General features: G+C 30.5%; 1 protein-coding gene and 1 long non-coding RNA gene across 6 annotated transcripts; both read right to left on the minus strand.

The window, feature by feature from the left end:
* Window positions 1–1,290: 1,290 nt before the first annotated feature.
* LOC111915734 (uncharacterized) lies at window positions 1,291–2,603 on the minus strand. 2 transcript variants are annotated; one of them, XM_023911375.3, is made up of 3 exons: window positions 2,442–2,603; window positions 1,807–1,977; window positions 1,291–1,488 (listed from the first exon to the last, which is right to left on the minus strand). In XM_023911375.3, exons 1-3 carry the CDS (start codon window positions 2,541–2,543, stop codon window positions 1,471–1,473), a joined length of 291 nt encoding a protein of 96 aa, XP_023767143.1. In that variant the 5' UTR covers window positions 2,544–2,603; the 3' UTR covers window positions 1,291–1,470. The 2 variants fall into 2 exon arrangements, with proteins under 2 accessions (XP_023767143.1, XP_023767142.1); XM_023911374.3 differs by having other exon boundaries at window positions 1,291–1,498.
* A 168-nt stretch (window positions 2,604–2,771) lies between these two features.
* Window positions 2,772–6,107, minus strand: LOC122195824 (uncharacterized). 4 transcript variants are annotated; one of them, XR_006186681.2, is made up of 4 exons: window positions 5,572–5,927; window positions 5,258–5,387; window positions 4,333–4,374; window positions 2,772–4,236 (listed from the first exon to the last, which is right to left on the minus strand). It is a non-coding gene; the product is annotated as an uncharacterized LOC122195824 (long non-coding RNA). The 4 variants fall into 4 exon arrangements; XR_008230124.1 differs by adding an exon at window positions 6,002–6,107 and having other exon boundaries at window positions 2,772–5,387; window positions 5,572–5,709; XR_006186677.2 differs by having other exon boundaries at window positions 2,772–4,374.
* Window positions 6,108–16,566: the final 10,459 nt, after the last annotated feature.

Genomic DNA, 16,566 nt, shown 5'->3' on the forward strand with positions numbered 1-16,566 from the left:
GCTTGTTGAGTTTTGTCAAATTATGAAGCAGTCCCCAAAATTTGCTCAAATTTAAACTCGTTGTCTTTTAATTTAAGTTTTTCTTTTAGTGTGTTATGTTTTTTAAGTTTAAGTGTGTATTAGTTTAATTTCAAGTGTGTTATGTTTTTTAAGTTTAAGTGTATTATTTTAATTTCAAGTGTGTTTTATTTTTTAAGTGCAAGTGTTTGATTTTCTTTGAAGTTAATGAAATTTTAGTTTTGAAAAAAAGTAGTATGTATGAAATGTTTATTTTTTTAATTAATTAATTTTAAAAAATACAATGGCAAATATGGCAACACATGCCATATAAATGTCAAAATTTTGAAAGAGTGTTGCAAATCTGTTGCAAATCTAATGTAGCTCCTACGTAGACCATGGTAAATATAGCATCACTCTTTCCAACCTAATATAATTGTTGTCATGCTAAAAAAATGTATAACTAATAACCTAGCCAACTTGGAGGCTTATTTGCATATCATTTTTGTTTTTTTTTTACCTTGATTTAGGAATTTGATTCTAATCAACTAATTAAACAACATTAATGATTGCTCGTTTGGTTTTCATCGAGAGTACATCATTTGTGGCAAATAATTAACAATTTTTTATAATTATTGGTTGTTGAATAATGTTTTCTGTGCGTGTGCTTGTTGCCTATTTGGTGTGTAGAGCAAATGCATTATATTCATAACATCATAAAAATATACACATTCTGAAATGGTAACTCAACGATATCATAGGTACCATTATATCCTCCGATTTCTTTTCGTTTTTCTCGTAAATAAGTTTAATTTTTCTTAAAAGATGTATTGATAATAAATAAATAAATAAATAAAAAAAAAAAAAAAAAAAGTAATAGTCATATTTGGAACATTAGAAACTTATATTGAATATATGTAATTTGTATACATGGTAAATTATATTGTATGGATGTCATCTAAATTTAACTTTAGAATCCTCTAAAGTTAGATTTAGATGATCTATAAGAAATTGAATCATAATGGTGGGAAATATGGTCGTCATTATAGATGGTATAAATGGTAAATCATAATGGAAGGACCAAACATTACATTAGTTCTTGACTTTTTAATCAACTGATGCTAGTTGGTATGTTTGTGTTGGGTCTTTTGCGTCTGTAATAAAGGGTCCAACTAGGGGTACTTTTGTCATTACCTAGTTGAGTCAGTGCCAAGGGGTTTATATAGTTTGTTGGAGCAGTTAGCTAATTCTTTTGTAAAGTGACTTTCACTCTCAATTCTCAAATGGTAGAAATTGAAACACAAAAGTCTGCTCAAATCAGTTCTAAGAATGAACAAATCTACAGAAACTGAAATCATGATTCTGAAAATTAACAAAAAAAAAATGGTTCCTTACAAGAAAAAAGGACAATAAAGCTTTAGTCTTTGCTCTTTTTCTCTTCTATACTTGACCTACTGAGTACAAATACACCAGCTACAATGAGAAGGGCACCTGCAAACCACTGTATCAGACATGGAACTAATGAGATTGGCAATGAAATATAACACCAATAGAATATTACAAGAAATATATTCTCAATTCTCAATTTGGAAAGAAATATGCAAATATGCAAAAAGCTAATTTGACACATAGTGGAAGTAAATAAAAATCTTGCTATTTATCAACTATTATCTACAATACCCTTACTAAAAAAGGCTTGTGGAACCAAATCAATACAAACAGATTGTCTATAATGATAATAACCTGTAAGGAAAGTTTACAATCTTAAATAGCTAAAATTCACCTAATGTGGTTAGATAATAGATGTACCTTGAGTGATAGTGGTTCCTGAAAGAGGAAGAATCCAGCTAAACCAGAAGAAAGAAAGTTGGTTGCAAAGTTGGTGACAGTTGCTTGAAGAGATGAGAGAGCTTTCAAGCTATTCACATAGCATCCCCACATCACAACATTGAAAAATATAACCATGGCATACCTAAAAAGCTGTTGAAGAAGAAAACTTTTCTATTAACTGTGCAAGAAGTATCAAAGTAGCAGATAATCATAATTAGATTCTTTAATCAGAGTGGATGCTTTAATGGATTCATCAATGACGATGGAAACAAAATTGCAAGTAATCGAGATTTACAAGACACGAGCAAATCGACAAACTACTGCTCTGTTCTTCAAAGTATAGTTATGAATTAACTAGGATTCAAATAGCAAACCTTTATTTCTGAATGTCTCTATGGAAAATAGCGAAATGAACAATCGGATGAATTAAACATGAATACAAATCAGAACACCGTCAACAATGAAATAATCTGTGTAAGAATTGATTAACTCGAATTCTGATTGATCGACGGTGACGAGTTAAGAGATTTTAGGGTTCGGATCAAGTATGTGATGAGGTTTTTAGGAGAGTAAAACAGAAAGCGAGATACAAATGAGAAGGGGGATATAGCTACCTGTGGGCCAATGAACTTGGCAGAAATGGCAGCAAAAGCGGCATTAAGTCCAGCTGAAACCGCCCATCCATAGCCTTTGTTCTTGCTAAGATTCATTGCCATTGAAACTTGTTAACTGACATAACAAAACATCCAGAGGGTTCAAAGTCTCACATAGGTTAAAGGCATGGATAATGACTTTAAAAATGAATAATATATATATATATATATATATATATATATATATATATATATATATATATATATATATATATATATATATATATATATATATATATATATATATATATATATATATATAAAATTAAATTGTCTCCTACTTTTTATGTCTACAACTGTTCCTATCCAATTAAATTATGACAAGTGTTGTCATTCCATATTTTTTTAACTATCTCATTAAGACTATATTAGGAACTAGGTTATAACCCGTGGGAACCACGGTTACAAAAATAAATAAATTTTTATAGTAAAAAATCATAAATATTAATAAAATATTTTCAATAAATTATTAACTAAGATATTTATGTTTTTTTAATGTAAAATTATAATCATTGATTCAAATAAATATGTAAAATTATTTTTCAAGATATATGAGATAGTTTTTATTTGTGAATTAATGAAAAATAATAACAATATTATTTAATGATATGTTAAATTGATTATAAAAATAAAACAACCACAATAAGTGAAGTAAATAATAATATTATTCAAAAAAAATTGTAAAAGCAACCATTCAATTCATTTATAGCAATGTACTTCTAAAGTACATTGTTATTTTAAGGTTATCTTATGAAATATAACTTTTTTTACAAAAAAAAATACCAACTTATATTTTGTTTTGTAGCAAGAAATAGGAGGAACAATTCACATCAATTATAGCAATGTACTTTCAAAGCACAATGTTATTATAGGGTTATAGCAAGGCAATATAACATTTATTAAATATTTAGTTTATTTGTTAAGAAATTAAAGTAAGTTTGGTATTAAACAAAATATTTAAAAAATATCCAACAGTTAATGAACAAACAAATTACAATCTATGAACCTAAAATTCAAAACAAATATACACCAATTAGAACAACTCTACATCAAGAGCACCCCACAGTGCTGCTTACTTCAGGTCATACATAGTCGGCTTCAAGGAGGTAGGGTTGCATGATACCTCTTGGAAGGTTACAAAAACATTATTTTAAAGTAGGATGCTATAAGTGGAAGTAGGATGCTATTAGTTGTAAAAATAGAACTTGATTAGGAAGAAAAAAAAACTTAATAAATTAAGTGAAAACTCAACCATTATGGATCTTACTTACATTTGTAATTACTTCCTTGAATTACTTCCTTAGTATGTGAACCCACTTGCATAAAGATCGAAAATTTATTTAATAATGTCTTGTATACCAAGTTAAAAAATAATTAGTGGACCATTTTTCTCAAAAGTAGAAAAAGAATCCAATCCTCCTGAATTGCTAAGATTTTAAAACTTTAATGAAAAGAAACATGACAAGGCTCCACGACACCACCTTTAAAAATACACTTTTTGTATCTTAGTCGATCAAAGCCCATTCATTGTTACTAATGTAGTACCCACTGTAAGTTGACAAAAGATCAAAAAATAAGTTCAACAAAAGGAAAAAATGGTGAAAACTTGATTAATATATCAATCATTCATAAATATTTTAAAGTTCAACGATCGAGAATACGATATTTTGAGATGAGATTTTTAGTCTTTGGAGAAAAGCATAGTAACTGAATCATACCTATAACATCAAAAAAAATTCAGCTCTGGAACAGATTACTACAAAATCAAACTTTTTTATATTAAATTTTCCATAAATTTTAATAATACAATTGAGTTTTACTCCATAAACAGAGTTGTCTCAGAAATACATACCAACTGTCAACTGTGAACTTTTGCTGGTATAAAAAGATCAACCTGGCAGCAAATAAATACACAGTGAGCCACCAAAGGAATAAACATAAAACAAGTTTTTGCATCTTTGTTCAACTAAATATCTGCATAATAAAAGTACGTATTAAACCAAAAAAATAGACATTACTTTCCTTTTAGTTGATAAATCTTGAAATTATTATTTTTAATCCAAAACTAAAAGCAACACAATGAGACTGAAAATCACCATATCCAAATTTTGAGAACAACCTGTCAGATTTTATACATATATGGAAAAATAGGATGAGGAGGCGATGGAACATATTTGTTATAATAAAAAATAGATCATAAATCTATTTCAAAAAATCAAAATACCCAAAACATTTTAACTTCACAAGTTATTAAGTAACCACTTTTCCATCTCCATCGCATTAACCTCCTCCTGTGGTGATTACAAGTTCAGATGAGCATTTCAATTAAAAGGTATCCGCGCTAATAAAGTAAGTAATGTTATTAAACAACCAATTTACCACCAAACATAACTAAATTCCCCTATTATTAGCATCTCACTATTTCATTGGCCTTAAAAACTAAAACAATCTAACTATATACAACCAACAAAAAACGAAATCTAGAGAAAACCTTAAAATTCCAATAACCACAAACAAAGAACTCAATTTAGACCATATCCTAAAAAGTCGAATACCCTTATGAAGAAGCAAAAACCATTGTATATGAATTATGAAACTTATAGTTGTCCCGAAAAATCTTTTAAATATTTGTTCATCCCAGCCAAAATCTGAATACACATGAAGAGTTAAATCTTTTAAATATTTGTTCATCCCAACCAAAATCTGAATAAACATGAAGAATTAAAAGGATTACAGAAAAACGATAACAAAAGATGAAGATTTGGGTTATGGGTTACCGATTCATTCTCAAAATACAATGGTTCCTATCAAATGATGTTTTCTCATATGAACATCAAAAACTCTTTTTTTTCTTGGCCATCGACATCTGTCATGAAAAAAACACGATTCTCTACAAACCTGATATAACTAAAAAAAATTGAAAAAAGAACAAAAAAATTAGAACATTAACATGAATCAATCGGGTGAGAGAAAAATGAAACAATTAGAGTCATTAAAAACAAAAATCTTCATGGGGTTTTGAAAAAATGGTCAAAAATTAAGGATAATTGTAACTTTTTAGGGTCAAGAGGGAGAAACCGAAGGTTATTACCTGAAATCCAAGGAAGGGGGTCGCTTGATAATATTAGGCTTAGTCTTTTTCACTGCAACATCAAATAAAGGATCAACGAAGGAAGACAGTGTAAGCGACCTTATAAGGTGCGTTGAAGTAAAAATCACAGTTGATCATCTGCACGGTAGAGATGACCGGTAAATCATTGAACCACAAGGTAGAATTAAAGGTTTCCGTTTGATAAAGGATTAATGTATTTTAAATTTGAAGCGATTTCCAAAACAAAGAAGTCGAAATTGAAGGAGACAGACGCGTGATTTAGGGAATACACTGATGAGTAGATATGGTTTGAGAGGAGATGAAATTGATTGAAAATTACGTAGATACCATTTTGAGAGGGAATGAAATTGATTTTAAATTACAGAAGAATAATTTCTCATTGAATACATTAAATTGACAAAGTAGTTACCTATAATAATTGGGTGCAATTGATTGTAATCCCAAAAACTTAGGAATTCGTTTACCAGGGATAAATTGATAATAGCTGGAGGTCCTACAGCGGGAATAAGGATTTGTTGATTAATAGGAGTTGTAGTTTTAACTTCATGGAATGGGCGGGAAAAGCAAGGGTAAACACAACAAGGTAAGGACACGTGGAAAGTAAGAGGTGCAAAAGAGGGACATGTCGCGTCCAAAGTACTCTTTTATTAAGAATAGATATATCAAATAAAATTAAATTGAATGATGAGAAATAATAATTTTAGTGAGTAGAAATAATTATAGATACAAAAGGTAGGAGGTAATTTAATTTCTCTATTTTTTAATATATATTTGATTATTAAGATTTTTTTAGTCCACATTTAACTCTATAAATTCAGTCCTTATTACCAATTACTCCAGGATAGCCGGAAAAAAATGACTTAATAAGGTAATATATTTCTAAATTGGCTTAATGTCATAAAAATCATCAAGTTTTCAGGGTTTTATTGGTTTTGTCCAAAGTTGAAATTTATGTCCGTTTTTACCCAAACATTTTCGAAAAAATGTTCGGTTTTACCCTTTTACCGGTGATAACAGGTATTTCAGGTTACCATTATATATTTATATTAAATTCGCAAAAAACCCTTAAGTTTACCATTTTTTTGCGTTTTTATCCTTAAGTTTATAATTTTTTTTTTTACACTTTTACCCTAAGTACATTTTTTTTCATAATATACATATTCATGCAGAAAAACCATTTATCCAAGAAAAAAAAAATCTCACACACACACATTCATAAAAATGCAATATATTTTTACATACGATTTAAAAAAAAAAGATCCATACATGTATTCATAAAAAACGTATGAATATAAAGATTGTAAGTAAAATATATTACTTTTTAACGGAAGTAATCTAAATAAAAGTTATAGTAGACTAAAATACGAACGCATGAATATATAAATCATCAAAATCTTATATCGTATGAAGAAGTTATGACATTCAGAATACATGACCTAAGCAACAAAGTAGTCGAGATCGCGATGAACATAAAGATCAAAAGCCCCAATCACCTCATTAATGATTGTATCACGTAAGATGTCGTGAGAAAAACCTAAAAATATCATTCATAAGTATTGAATGAGTACAAAAAACAAAAATTACTTATTTTGCAACAAAAAAAATATTAAGGACTAAATGTGTACAAAAATATTAATGACTAAATGTGTACAAAGTGAGAAATATATTATCCTATTAAGTCATGTCTCAAATGAATATAGTTGATCAGGCTATATTGACCCTAGACATGATTACATAACTGGTCAGGTTTAATTGTGATGTCCAACATCCAATTACTTTTGTTTTGTTCTACTTATGACATTGGTTCGGGTACTTAGTATACTTGTATACTTTTCATAAAAATACTTACATTTTTGAAAGTATACTTTTAGTTTAGAGCACTTAGGCCCCTTAATGTTTATAGTTGTATATCATGTATGGTTCGGTATACTTAGTTCACTATAAACAAGAGCTCTAATACCAATCTGTCACACCCCAAAACCATAACAGCGGAAACGTTCTGGGGCGGAGGACGTCATGCGTAGTATCACAAAAATTGTATCATAGCAAACATAGTAAACACAACCAAACATTGAATACGTATATGAATAAGGTTTACATTGTCTTAGTACATGGTTTTATTCATATCCAAAGTAAAATAGAAAGACGTGACTCTAATGCTTCGACTTCTCCAATCTCCTGAAAGTATCTGTCTACTAATCCCTTGAGAATACAAGCAGTTTTGAAAGAATATCAGCATAAAGCTGGTGAGTTCATAAGCATTTAGTTTTGGTGGAAAATGTTTTTGGATCCTTTTGAAAAGTGTTCCTCAATAAAATCATATATTTTCTTATGAAGAGCGTGTTTGAAAACTCTTTCCTTCCATGACTTCCCGATTCATACAAGGTGTGTACAATCCAAGGAGTCATGGAATGAATATGAATACCTGTTAGTTACATGTAAAAACAAATACGTTAATGAAAAGTCGAGTTATCCCGGGAAAATCCTATATTTTCCCTAAAAACAGGTTATCCGTCCTAGAGGTAGAGATGCAAGTTTAGAAATCCCTGATTACTATCAGTGTATTATGAAAATAGTTTTATTACTCAAAATAAAACAATGAAGAGTAGAGTCCGTAAACCAAAATTAGTTTATACTTATTTGCGAGTCGTATAACCATACTTGATATAACCGAGAGACCTTTATAACGTTCTTCAGGCGTTGAGCTAAATGACATTTGTTCACTCCAGACATGCCTGCCTAAATGTAGCTAGCAGTTCAGGTGTGAGATTGTCATTCACGAATAAATCTATTCACAATTCTCACGCTCTCCCTCCAGGAGACTCTGGTTATACTAAAAGGATTTATCCTTGTACACCTAAGGGTGCAGTATTAAAGTAGAGCCTCACAATTCTGTATAATCTAGTTCACTAGCGGGAAAACAGTATTTAACCTTGAATAAATGTACTTTATACTCCTGACTAAAGCCTCGTACAACCAAAGTTTGACTTAGGGATGGGTTGGTTTAAGATATAGGGTTGCAAAAAGGCCAAACACTCCCTCAAGAGGAGTTTGCGGCCACACACATGAGTGTGTGGCCGCATAACCATTATCTATATATAGATGAGGCTCATTTTCAATTCATTTCCCCTCGCCTCAACCGCACACACCTCTCTCTCTCTACTTGAATCAACCACAAACACTTCTAAGGCTTCAAATCCATCCTTTTAGCTTGCTATTCTTGAAAGACTTCATGATTTGAGCCTTGATTCACCTTAAAGTCGACCACACACTCTTTTGTGTGGCCTTACACTCCCTTCATACAATCATATGTGATTATAACATTTGTCCCAAGTGTTTCCTAGTCCTGTAGGGTGTCACTTATCATAATTAGTTGTATTATACACTAATTATGTCCATACATGTATCGTTATATGTTAAACTAGGCGAATGCCCGCGCGTTGCGCAGAAGTATCTATATAGCTGAAAGTTTTACAAATATATGTTTTGAATTATATGATAATATATACATCTATTAAAAATGCATAATCTCAATCTTTTGAATTACCTCTATCTGCGGATTACTAATGAATAAAATTAAATATAATATATGGTTTAATATTATTTATAGTTGTTATTATTTTTAATTCATTTTTAAAATTTATTTGCTTAACGTTTTAATTTCCATTAGTGTAATCATTTAAAACATAAAAAAAATGATTTTAAAGGTAACAATATAATCATTTATATAGAGTTATTTTTACTTATTATTATTGTAAGTTATTTTAACCTACTTATTTCAAAATTTTTAACGATTATAAAAATATATTTAGAAAATATTTTAGTAAATTGATATTACAATTTAGTTTTTGCATTTAGCACTACAATTTATCATTTTTCACTATTCACAAAATATTCGTTGGGTTTTTTAAGTGGAACTGAAATTTATATTGAAGTTGACCCTGTAATGTTATATTTAAATTAATAATTTAAGTATTTTGCCCATACAGTTCAAAAGTTGTAGCTTTAAACTGATAATGGTTTACATACAACAACATATTAAATCTAATAAATTAAGTATAATATGTTAAAAGTTGAAGACATAACTTTATAAGTAAAAGTAAAAATATTATTTTAATATTGAAATTTAGTTTTTTTTTTTTCATTAAACTTTAGGTTTGATACTTATTTAATATTATTAACCAATCTATAATCATTTTTAGAAAGACACTACAATTTATTACTTTTAATTATTTAAAAAATATTATTTGGGATGTTTAAGTTCAACTAAATTTTATATTTAAGTTGATCCTGTAAGGTTATATTTAAATTAACAATTTAAGTATTTTATACAAATTGATCAAAAGTTGTAGCTTTAAAGTGATAATGGTTTATATACAACATATTAGACCTGATAAATTAAGTATAATATGTTAAAAGTTAAAAACAAACTTTATAATTAGAAGAAAATATATTTTTTTTTAATATTGAAATTTAGTTTATACATGATTACACTTTAGGTTTGATATTTATTTAACCTTATTAACCAACTTATAATAATTATTAGAAAGAAATTGAAAAGTAATGGGAGTTTCAAATGAATGTGGTGAAAGGAAAAAATATATGGGACTTTTCAAATGAATGTGGTTCAAGAAAAAATGCAAGCTTTATAAATATATAATGATATATATATATATATATATATATATATATATATATATATATATATATATATATAAAACATAAACTAAATCTGTCATAGTTTATACATATTCATTCATGAAATCTGATTTGGTAGAAACTGCCTAGAGGGTTATCCCAAACTATACCCATTATAGTTTCTTAGAGTTGATATAGAAAATGCTTCGTAAAAACATTTATGAAAGCGATGAAATTAGATTTCCAAATTAAGAGTTTCCCTTATGCTCAACATATTACAAAAAGGGATAAAATATTCGAATATGTTATTAAACATGGAAATCATTAATTGTATTAATAAGTTTAAAACATAATAAAATATTTTTAGTTTGGCTTGTTTCCCCCCTGAAAACATTAAAAACACGGAAAATATAGGGGTATGAACTCACCGTTTGACGTGTAATTCGAATGTAAGATCGTTAGGGATGTTGAGTGTCAAGTGCAACCTCGAGCACAAACGGACCCTATCATTATCATTATATATCATTATATATTTATAAAGCTTGCATTTTTTCTTGAACCACATTCATTTGAAAAGTCTCATATATTTTTTCCTTTCACCACATTAATTTGAAACTCTCATTATTTTTCAATTTCTTTCTAATAATTATTATAAGTTGGTTAATAAGGTTAAATAAATATCAAACCTAAAGTGTAATCATGTATAAACTAAATTTCAATATTAAAAAAAATATATTTTTTTCTAATTATAAAGTTTGTTTTTAACTTTTAACATATTATACTTAATTTATCAGGTCTAATATGTTGTATATAAACCATTGTCACTTTAAAGCTACAACTTTTGATCAATTTGTATAAAATACTTAAATTGTTAATTTAAATATAACCTTACAGGATCAACTTAAATATAAAATTTAGTTGAACTTAAACATCCCAAATAATATTTTTTAAATAATTAAAAGTAATAAATTGTAGTGTCTTTCTAAAAATGATTATAGATTGGTTAATAATATTAAATAAGTATCAAACCTAAAGTTTAATGAAAAAAAAAACTAAATTTCAATATTAAAATAATATTTTTACTTTTACTTATAAAGTTATGTCTTCAACTTTTAACATATTATACTTAATTTATTATATTTAATATGTTGTTGTATGTAAACCATTATCAGTTTAAAGCTACAACTTTTGAACTGTATGGGCAAAATACTTAAATTATTAATTTAAATATAACATTACAGGGTCAACTTCAATATAAATTTCAGTTCCACTTAAAAAACCCAACGAATATTTTGTGAATAGTGAAAAATGATAAATTGTAGTGCTAAATGCAAAAACTAAATTGTAATATCAATTCACTAAAATATTTTCTAAAGATATTTTTATAATCGTTAAAATTTTTGAAATAAGTAGGTTAAAATAACTTACAATAACAATAAGTAAAAATAACTCTATATAAATGATTATATTGTTACCTTTAAAATCATTTTTTTTTATGTTTTAAATGATTACACTAATGGAAATTAAAACGTTAAGCAAATAAATTTTAAAAATGAATTAAAAATAATAACAACTATAAATAATATTAAACCATATATTATATTTAATTTTATTCATTAGTAATCCGCAGATAGAGGTAATTCAAAAGATTGAGATTATGCATTTTTAATAGATGTATATATTATCATATAATTCAAAACATATATTTGTAAAACTTTCAGCTATATAGATACTTCTGCGCAACGCGCGGGCATTCGCCTAGTTTAACATATAACGATACATGTATGGACATAATTAGTGTATAATACAACTAATTATGATAAGTGACACCCTACAGGACTAGGAAACACTTGGGACAAATGTTATAATCACATATGATTGTATGAAGGGAGTGTAAGGCCACACAAAAGAGTGTGTGGTCGACTTTAAGGTGAATCAAGGCTCAAATCATGAAGTCTTTCAAGAATAGCAAGCTAAAAGGATGGATTTGAAGCCTTAGAAGTGTTTGTGGTTGATTCAAGTAGAGAGAGAGGTGTGTGCGGTTGAGGCGAGGGGAAATGAATTGAAAATGAGCCTTATCTATATATAGATAATGGTTATGCGGCCACACACTCGGGTGTGCGGCCACACACTCATGTGTGTGGCCGCAAACTCCTCTTGAGGGAGTGTTTGGCCTTTTTGCAACCCTATATCTTAAACCAACCCATCCCTAAGTCAAACTTTGGTTGTACGAGGCTTTAGATCATCCAAACATACTCGAACAATGCTAAAAGATAGCTGAAACGAGTTTAGCATTGATAGTACTGAATATGTCAACAAGGTATAAGTTATGGGGTGTCACATCTTGATTCTACCATCTCCCTCTCTCTCTCTCTCTCTCTCTCTCTTCTTCAATGTTTGTTACTAGGGGTGACAATTTACGACACAACACAACAACAAAAAATACACCACATGACACAAAATTATGACGAACTAAAATTTGAATATGTGTTCATTTCAAGTGTAAAAAAACACCGAGTCCCTCAGAACTCAGTAAATCGCGAAAACCCGGTTCTACTCGTCGAGTTGCTAGGCAACTCGTTGAGTCAATGCAGCGTTCAAAAGATCAGGAAAACTCTTCCTACTCGTTGCAGTGTCTCATCAACTTGTCGAGTCCACTCTGAATCTAAAGACGGGTAAAACCCTCTAAACTCTCCGAGTCGTCTCATCAACTCCCGAGTATGTCGTGCGTCCAAACCATCGGGTAAACCCTAACCGACTCGTCGAGTCCTTTTAGATTCTTTTCTCATTCAAACGATTTTGGACAGAGATAAGGTCTCATACTATGGATCTAGCCTCCTAAGGTCGATTCATCATGCAAATCTGCAATCTTTACGTCCATGCATGGCATATAGAGCTCAAGATGCCAAAACAAGCTCCATAAAGGTCTTTGTGCTTGAAGACTTGCCCAAAGCTTGATAAAGCTCGAATCTTTGGGCTCATAGGGACTCATATAGCTCATATCTGTAGTCTCAACTTCCATGACCAGCTCAATAAATCCAAACCAAAAGATAGATGGGATAAAGCCCTAAAACTCTTTAAAAAGAGATTTAACAAAAGGGATGATCAAGGAGATAGCTTCTTAAATCCAATTGAAAGATAGCACCGAAAGAACACTGGATCCACAACTTCTTCTCGTTCCAAACCTTCTTGCTCTTCAACCTTATTCTAAAAATGCACTTGGAAACAAGATCTTTATCCTTTCTCTCTCTCACAACGACTACGGCTCGTCTAGGGTTTCTCTCAGTGTGTCTAAATGGTCAGGGAGGCGGAAATGAGGGCTTGAGAGCCTTTTAAATATGAAAGCCCTAAATTTAGGGTTTTATCAATACAAATTCAACTCGTCGAGTCCAACCTTTCGACTCGACGAGTAGGCTTCATAACCCGCGTTGCCCACTCAACCCCTACACGACAAGTCGGGACCAACCAACTCGTCGAGTACGTCCTCCAAAGTGCATTATAACTCTTAATTTCTCATCCAGTATTCGGGATGTTATATTTTTTACCTATAAAGAACTTCAACACCCAAATTCACCACACCACATCACACTTCTTCCATCTCTTTATATTTTATCTCTCAAAAATTCAAAAAGTGTCTTCTTCTAACAACTCAACCGACCACAAGAAAACACCTAACCTCTTTTTTTGATCAACCAATTATTTGGCTCATGTTTACCAATATGATGGTATGCTATTGGATTATTAACAAAAATATCACAGTAATACCCACAACCAGAAGCCCAATCTGACATCGATTTTAATCCCTTCTATTGTGTCTCAAACAAAACCTGAATTCATTTGAGAAACTTAAGTCGAATCTGATTGATCTCGAATTCATTTTAGAAACCAGATCAAAAAAGCACATACTAAAATAAAAAAGAATGTTGCATGTAAACCATGAGAACTCATAAAAGTGATGGCATTGGCACATGTAAGAGTCGATGTTTCCGAGGATCCGAAAGCTGGCAAAGACCAAAAACGTGACCTTTTTTTTGAGGCAAGTGATAAAAAGGCTCCACAATGGAATGAATGTGAGGACCTGAATTTTTCTCATCTAGTTAATTATGGATTATCAAAGTTATCTAAACAAATGCGGAATTCTAAAATTTCAAAACACTTTACATCCCATATAATATTTAGGTTTACAATAACATTACAAACATAATTTAAAGTAACAAGGAATATACAAGAGATAAACTACTATTAATCTAAGTCGTTGTGCTCCTACTTCCCCTCGTGCAATGGCTAACATATGAACCTGCAAAACATTCAAAATATCTACAACATTATACCACAGGTCCAGCGAGTTATATTATATATGTTTTCATGTTAACCTATAATATTTATTTCTTTACATAATCTAACATTGTTTTCTCTTCTTTCTCATACTTTGTATAACTAACCTCTTGTTTATTATAGCTTACATAAACATCCTTTCTCTTTCATACCCTTCTATTCTAATATTGCCTTCTCATCTCATACTATTTCTTGGCCTCTTACCATGCTCATCTCATAATTTGTGCAAACTCTATGCTCACATTTTTATCATCACATATTGCATCATTCTCATGCCTTGTTTTTCTCTATATTTACCTTTTTTAATATTGTAACCACACGTACTTTTCCTAAACATTTAATATTTAATTTGTAACATCTTGTTTCAAGTCGTTTCATAATTCGGGGTCGTGGACCGATGTAACATCCCAAAAAGTACAATAGATTTTAACTTAAAAAAAAAACGACCCAATTCATCAATAGAGTGTTTACAAAACCATTGTTTCAAAAGTATTATTCAAAATAAAAGTATCCCAATATTTAATGTCATAAAAAAGCAGGGAGATGTGCACGATCATACATTCGCTTTCCCATGATCCTCTAAAGTACTTGAAACAATAAACTGAAACGTAAGCCAAAGCTTTGTGAGTCCCCCCCCCCCCCCCTCCAAAGTACCATCACATAAACAACATACAAACACAAGCCTTCGACCTGAATAGACCGCCTCGCAGGGACTACAACCTATCTAGACCTCCTCTAACGGCCTACAACCTATCCGGATCGCCCAAGTGTCTTGCCCTTCAGCATAAAGCAGGACCGCCTCAACCCAACCACAATATGTTGACATGTGTAACAGACAAACATAAACACATATCCAACAAATACATGTAATCATACAGATCGATCTACTAATCTATCATATAACTAGCATAACATCATACTATATACCAGAGTACATAACTTAGTAGGTCGATACTGGTGCTTTCGACCCACGGGTACAGTGAGGAAAACTCACCTCTCAATCCGAAATATGGTTGAATAAATTTCTGCTTTGAATATCAGCTCTACTCGTCACCTATTGATCAAGGTGACAAATCTCAAATATAACTAAAAACACCCAAAATACCCTTTGGTCAAACTTTGTCAAATTTTGGTCAAAGTTCCAAAAAGTCAATAGTCAAATTTGGTCAACAATGTTAAGTATGCCCCACGTACTCAACTTGTACGCTAAGCGTACACGGCTTGACCAAAAGAAATGGGTTGGTTGACCACTAACGCCCAACGCTCATGAGGGCTTCATTCCTTTCTTATCAAGAGCTTAATCCTTAAGCTCTTTTGTCCGTAATCCAAATCCAACCCTAAAATAATGTCCTTAACCATAAAGTTTCCAACTTTATGGTCTTGCATGGCCATAAAGTGCCCAAACACAAAAACTCTAACCACTTAACCTACTAAGACCTTGTAACTCATGCATGGAAGAAAACTAGTAACCAATATCATATTTTTATGGTTCCTAATAACTCCATAATGTATAAAGTTTCCAACTTTATCTGTTGGAATGGTCCAAACCACCAAGATTTAGTATTTAAGTCTCAAAGGGGCCAAAAATGCGTCTTTTCCAACTTAATCCATTAAGTCTAAGTCTCCAACCTTTAGATTTGAATCAATATGAAGTTTAGATGGATAAAATTTTCAACTTTACCCATAACAAGGTCACAAACTTTAAGGATCTAAACTTTATGCACTAAAATGACCAAAAGCTCATAACACCCAGAACTAACTAGATCTAGTATATGCATAATCAAGATTTAAGCTCTATACCTATGAAAGAAGCATCAAAGTGAACAAAGTCTGGTTCTACAAGCTATAAGCAATCCAACTATTATCCTACGAGTTCTTCTTCTTCCAAATGCACCAAAAAACCACCAAAGGCGCTCAAAAGCTCAATAATCTTCCATGTGAGGCTACGGTTTCAAGGAAACAACTTAAGAGGTAGAGGTTGAAGGTAAGGAGGTTTGAAAA

Source organism: Lactuca sativa, chromosome 1 (genome assembly GCF_002870075.4).
Source record: "Lactuca sativa cultivar Salinas chromosome 1, Lsat_Salinas_v11, whole genome shotgun sequence".
NCBI classification, from domain to species: domain Eukaryota; kingdom Viridiplantae; phylum Streptophyta; class Magnoliopsida; order Asterales; family Asteraceae; genus Lactuca; species Lactuca sativa.

What these genes read in the sequence shown, in the direction of transcription:
- LOC111915734 (XM_023911374.3), bottom strand. Translation starts at nt 2,543, where the DNA reads ATGGCAATGAATCTTAGCAAGAACAAAGGCTATGGATGGGCGGTTTCA. An exon ending in CCAAGTTCATTGGCCCACAG is followed by an intron (nt 1,978 to 2,441) that starts GTAGCTATATCC and finishes CTTCTTCAACAG; the next exon opens with CTTTTTAGGTATGCCATGGT. An exon ending in AGGAACCACTATCACTCAAG is followed by an intron (nt 1,499 to 1,806) that starts GTACATCTATTA and finishes TGTCTGATACAG; the next exon opens with TGGTTTGCAGGTGCCCTTCT.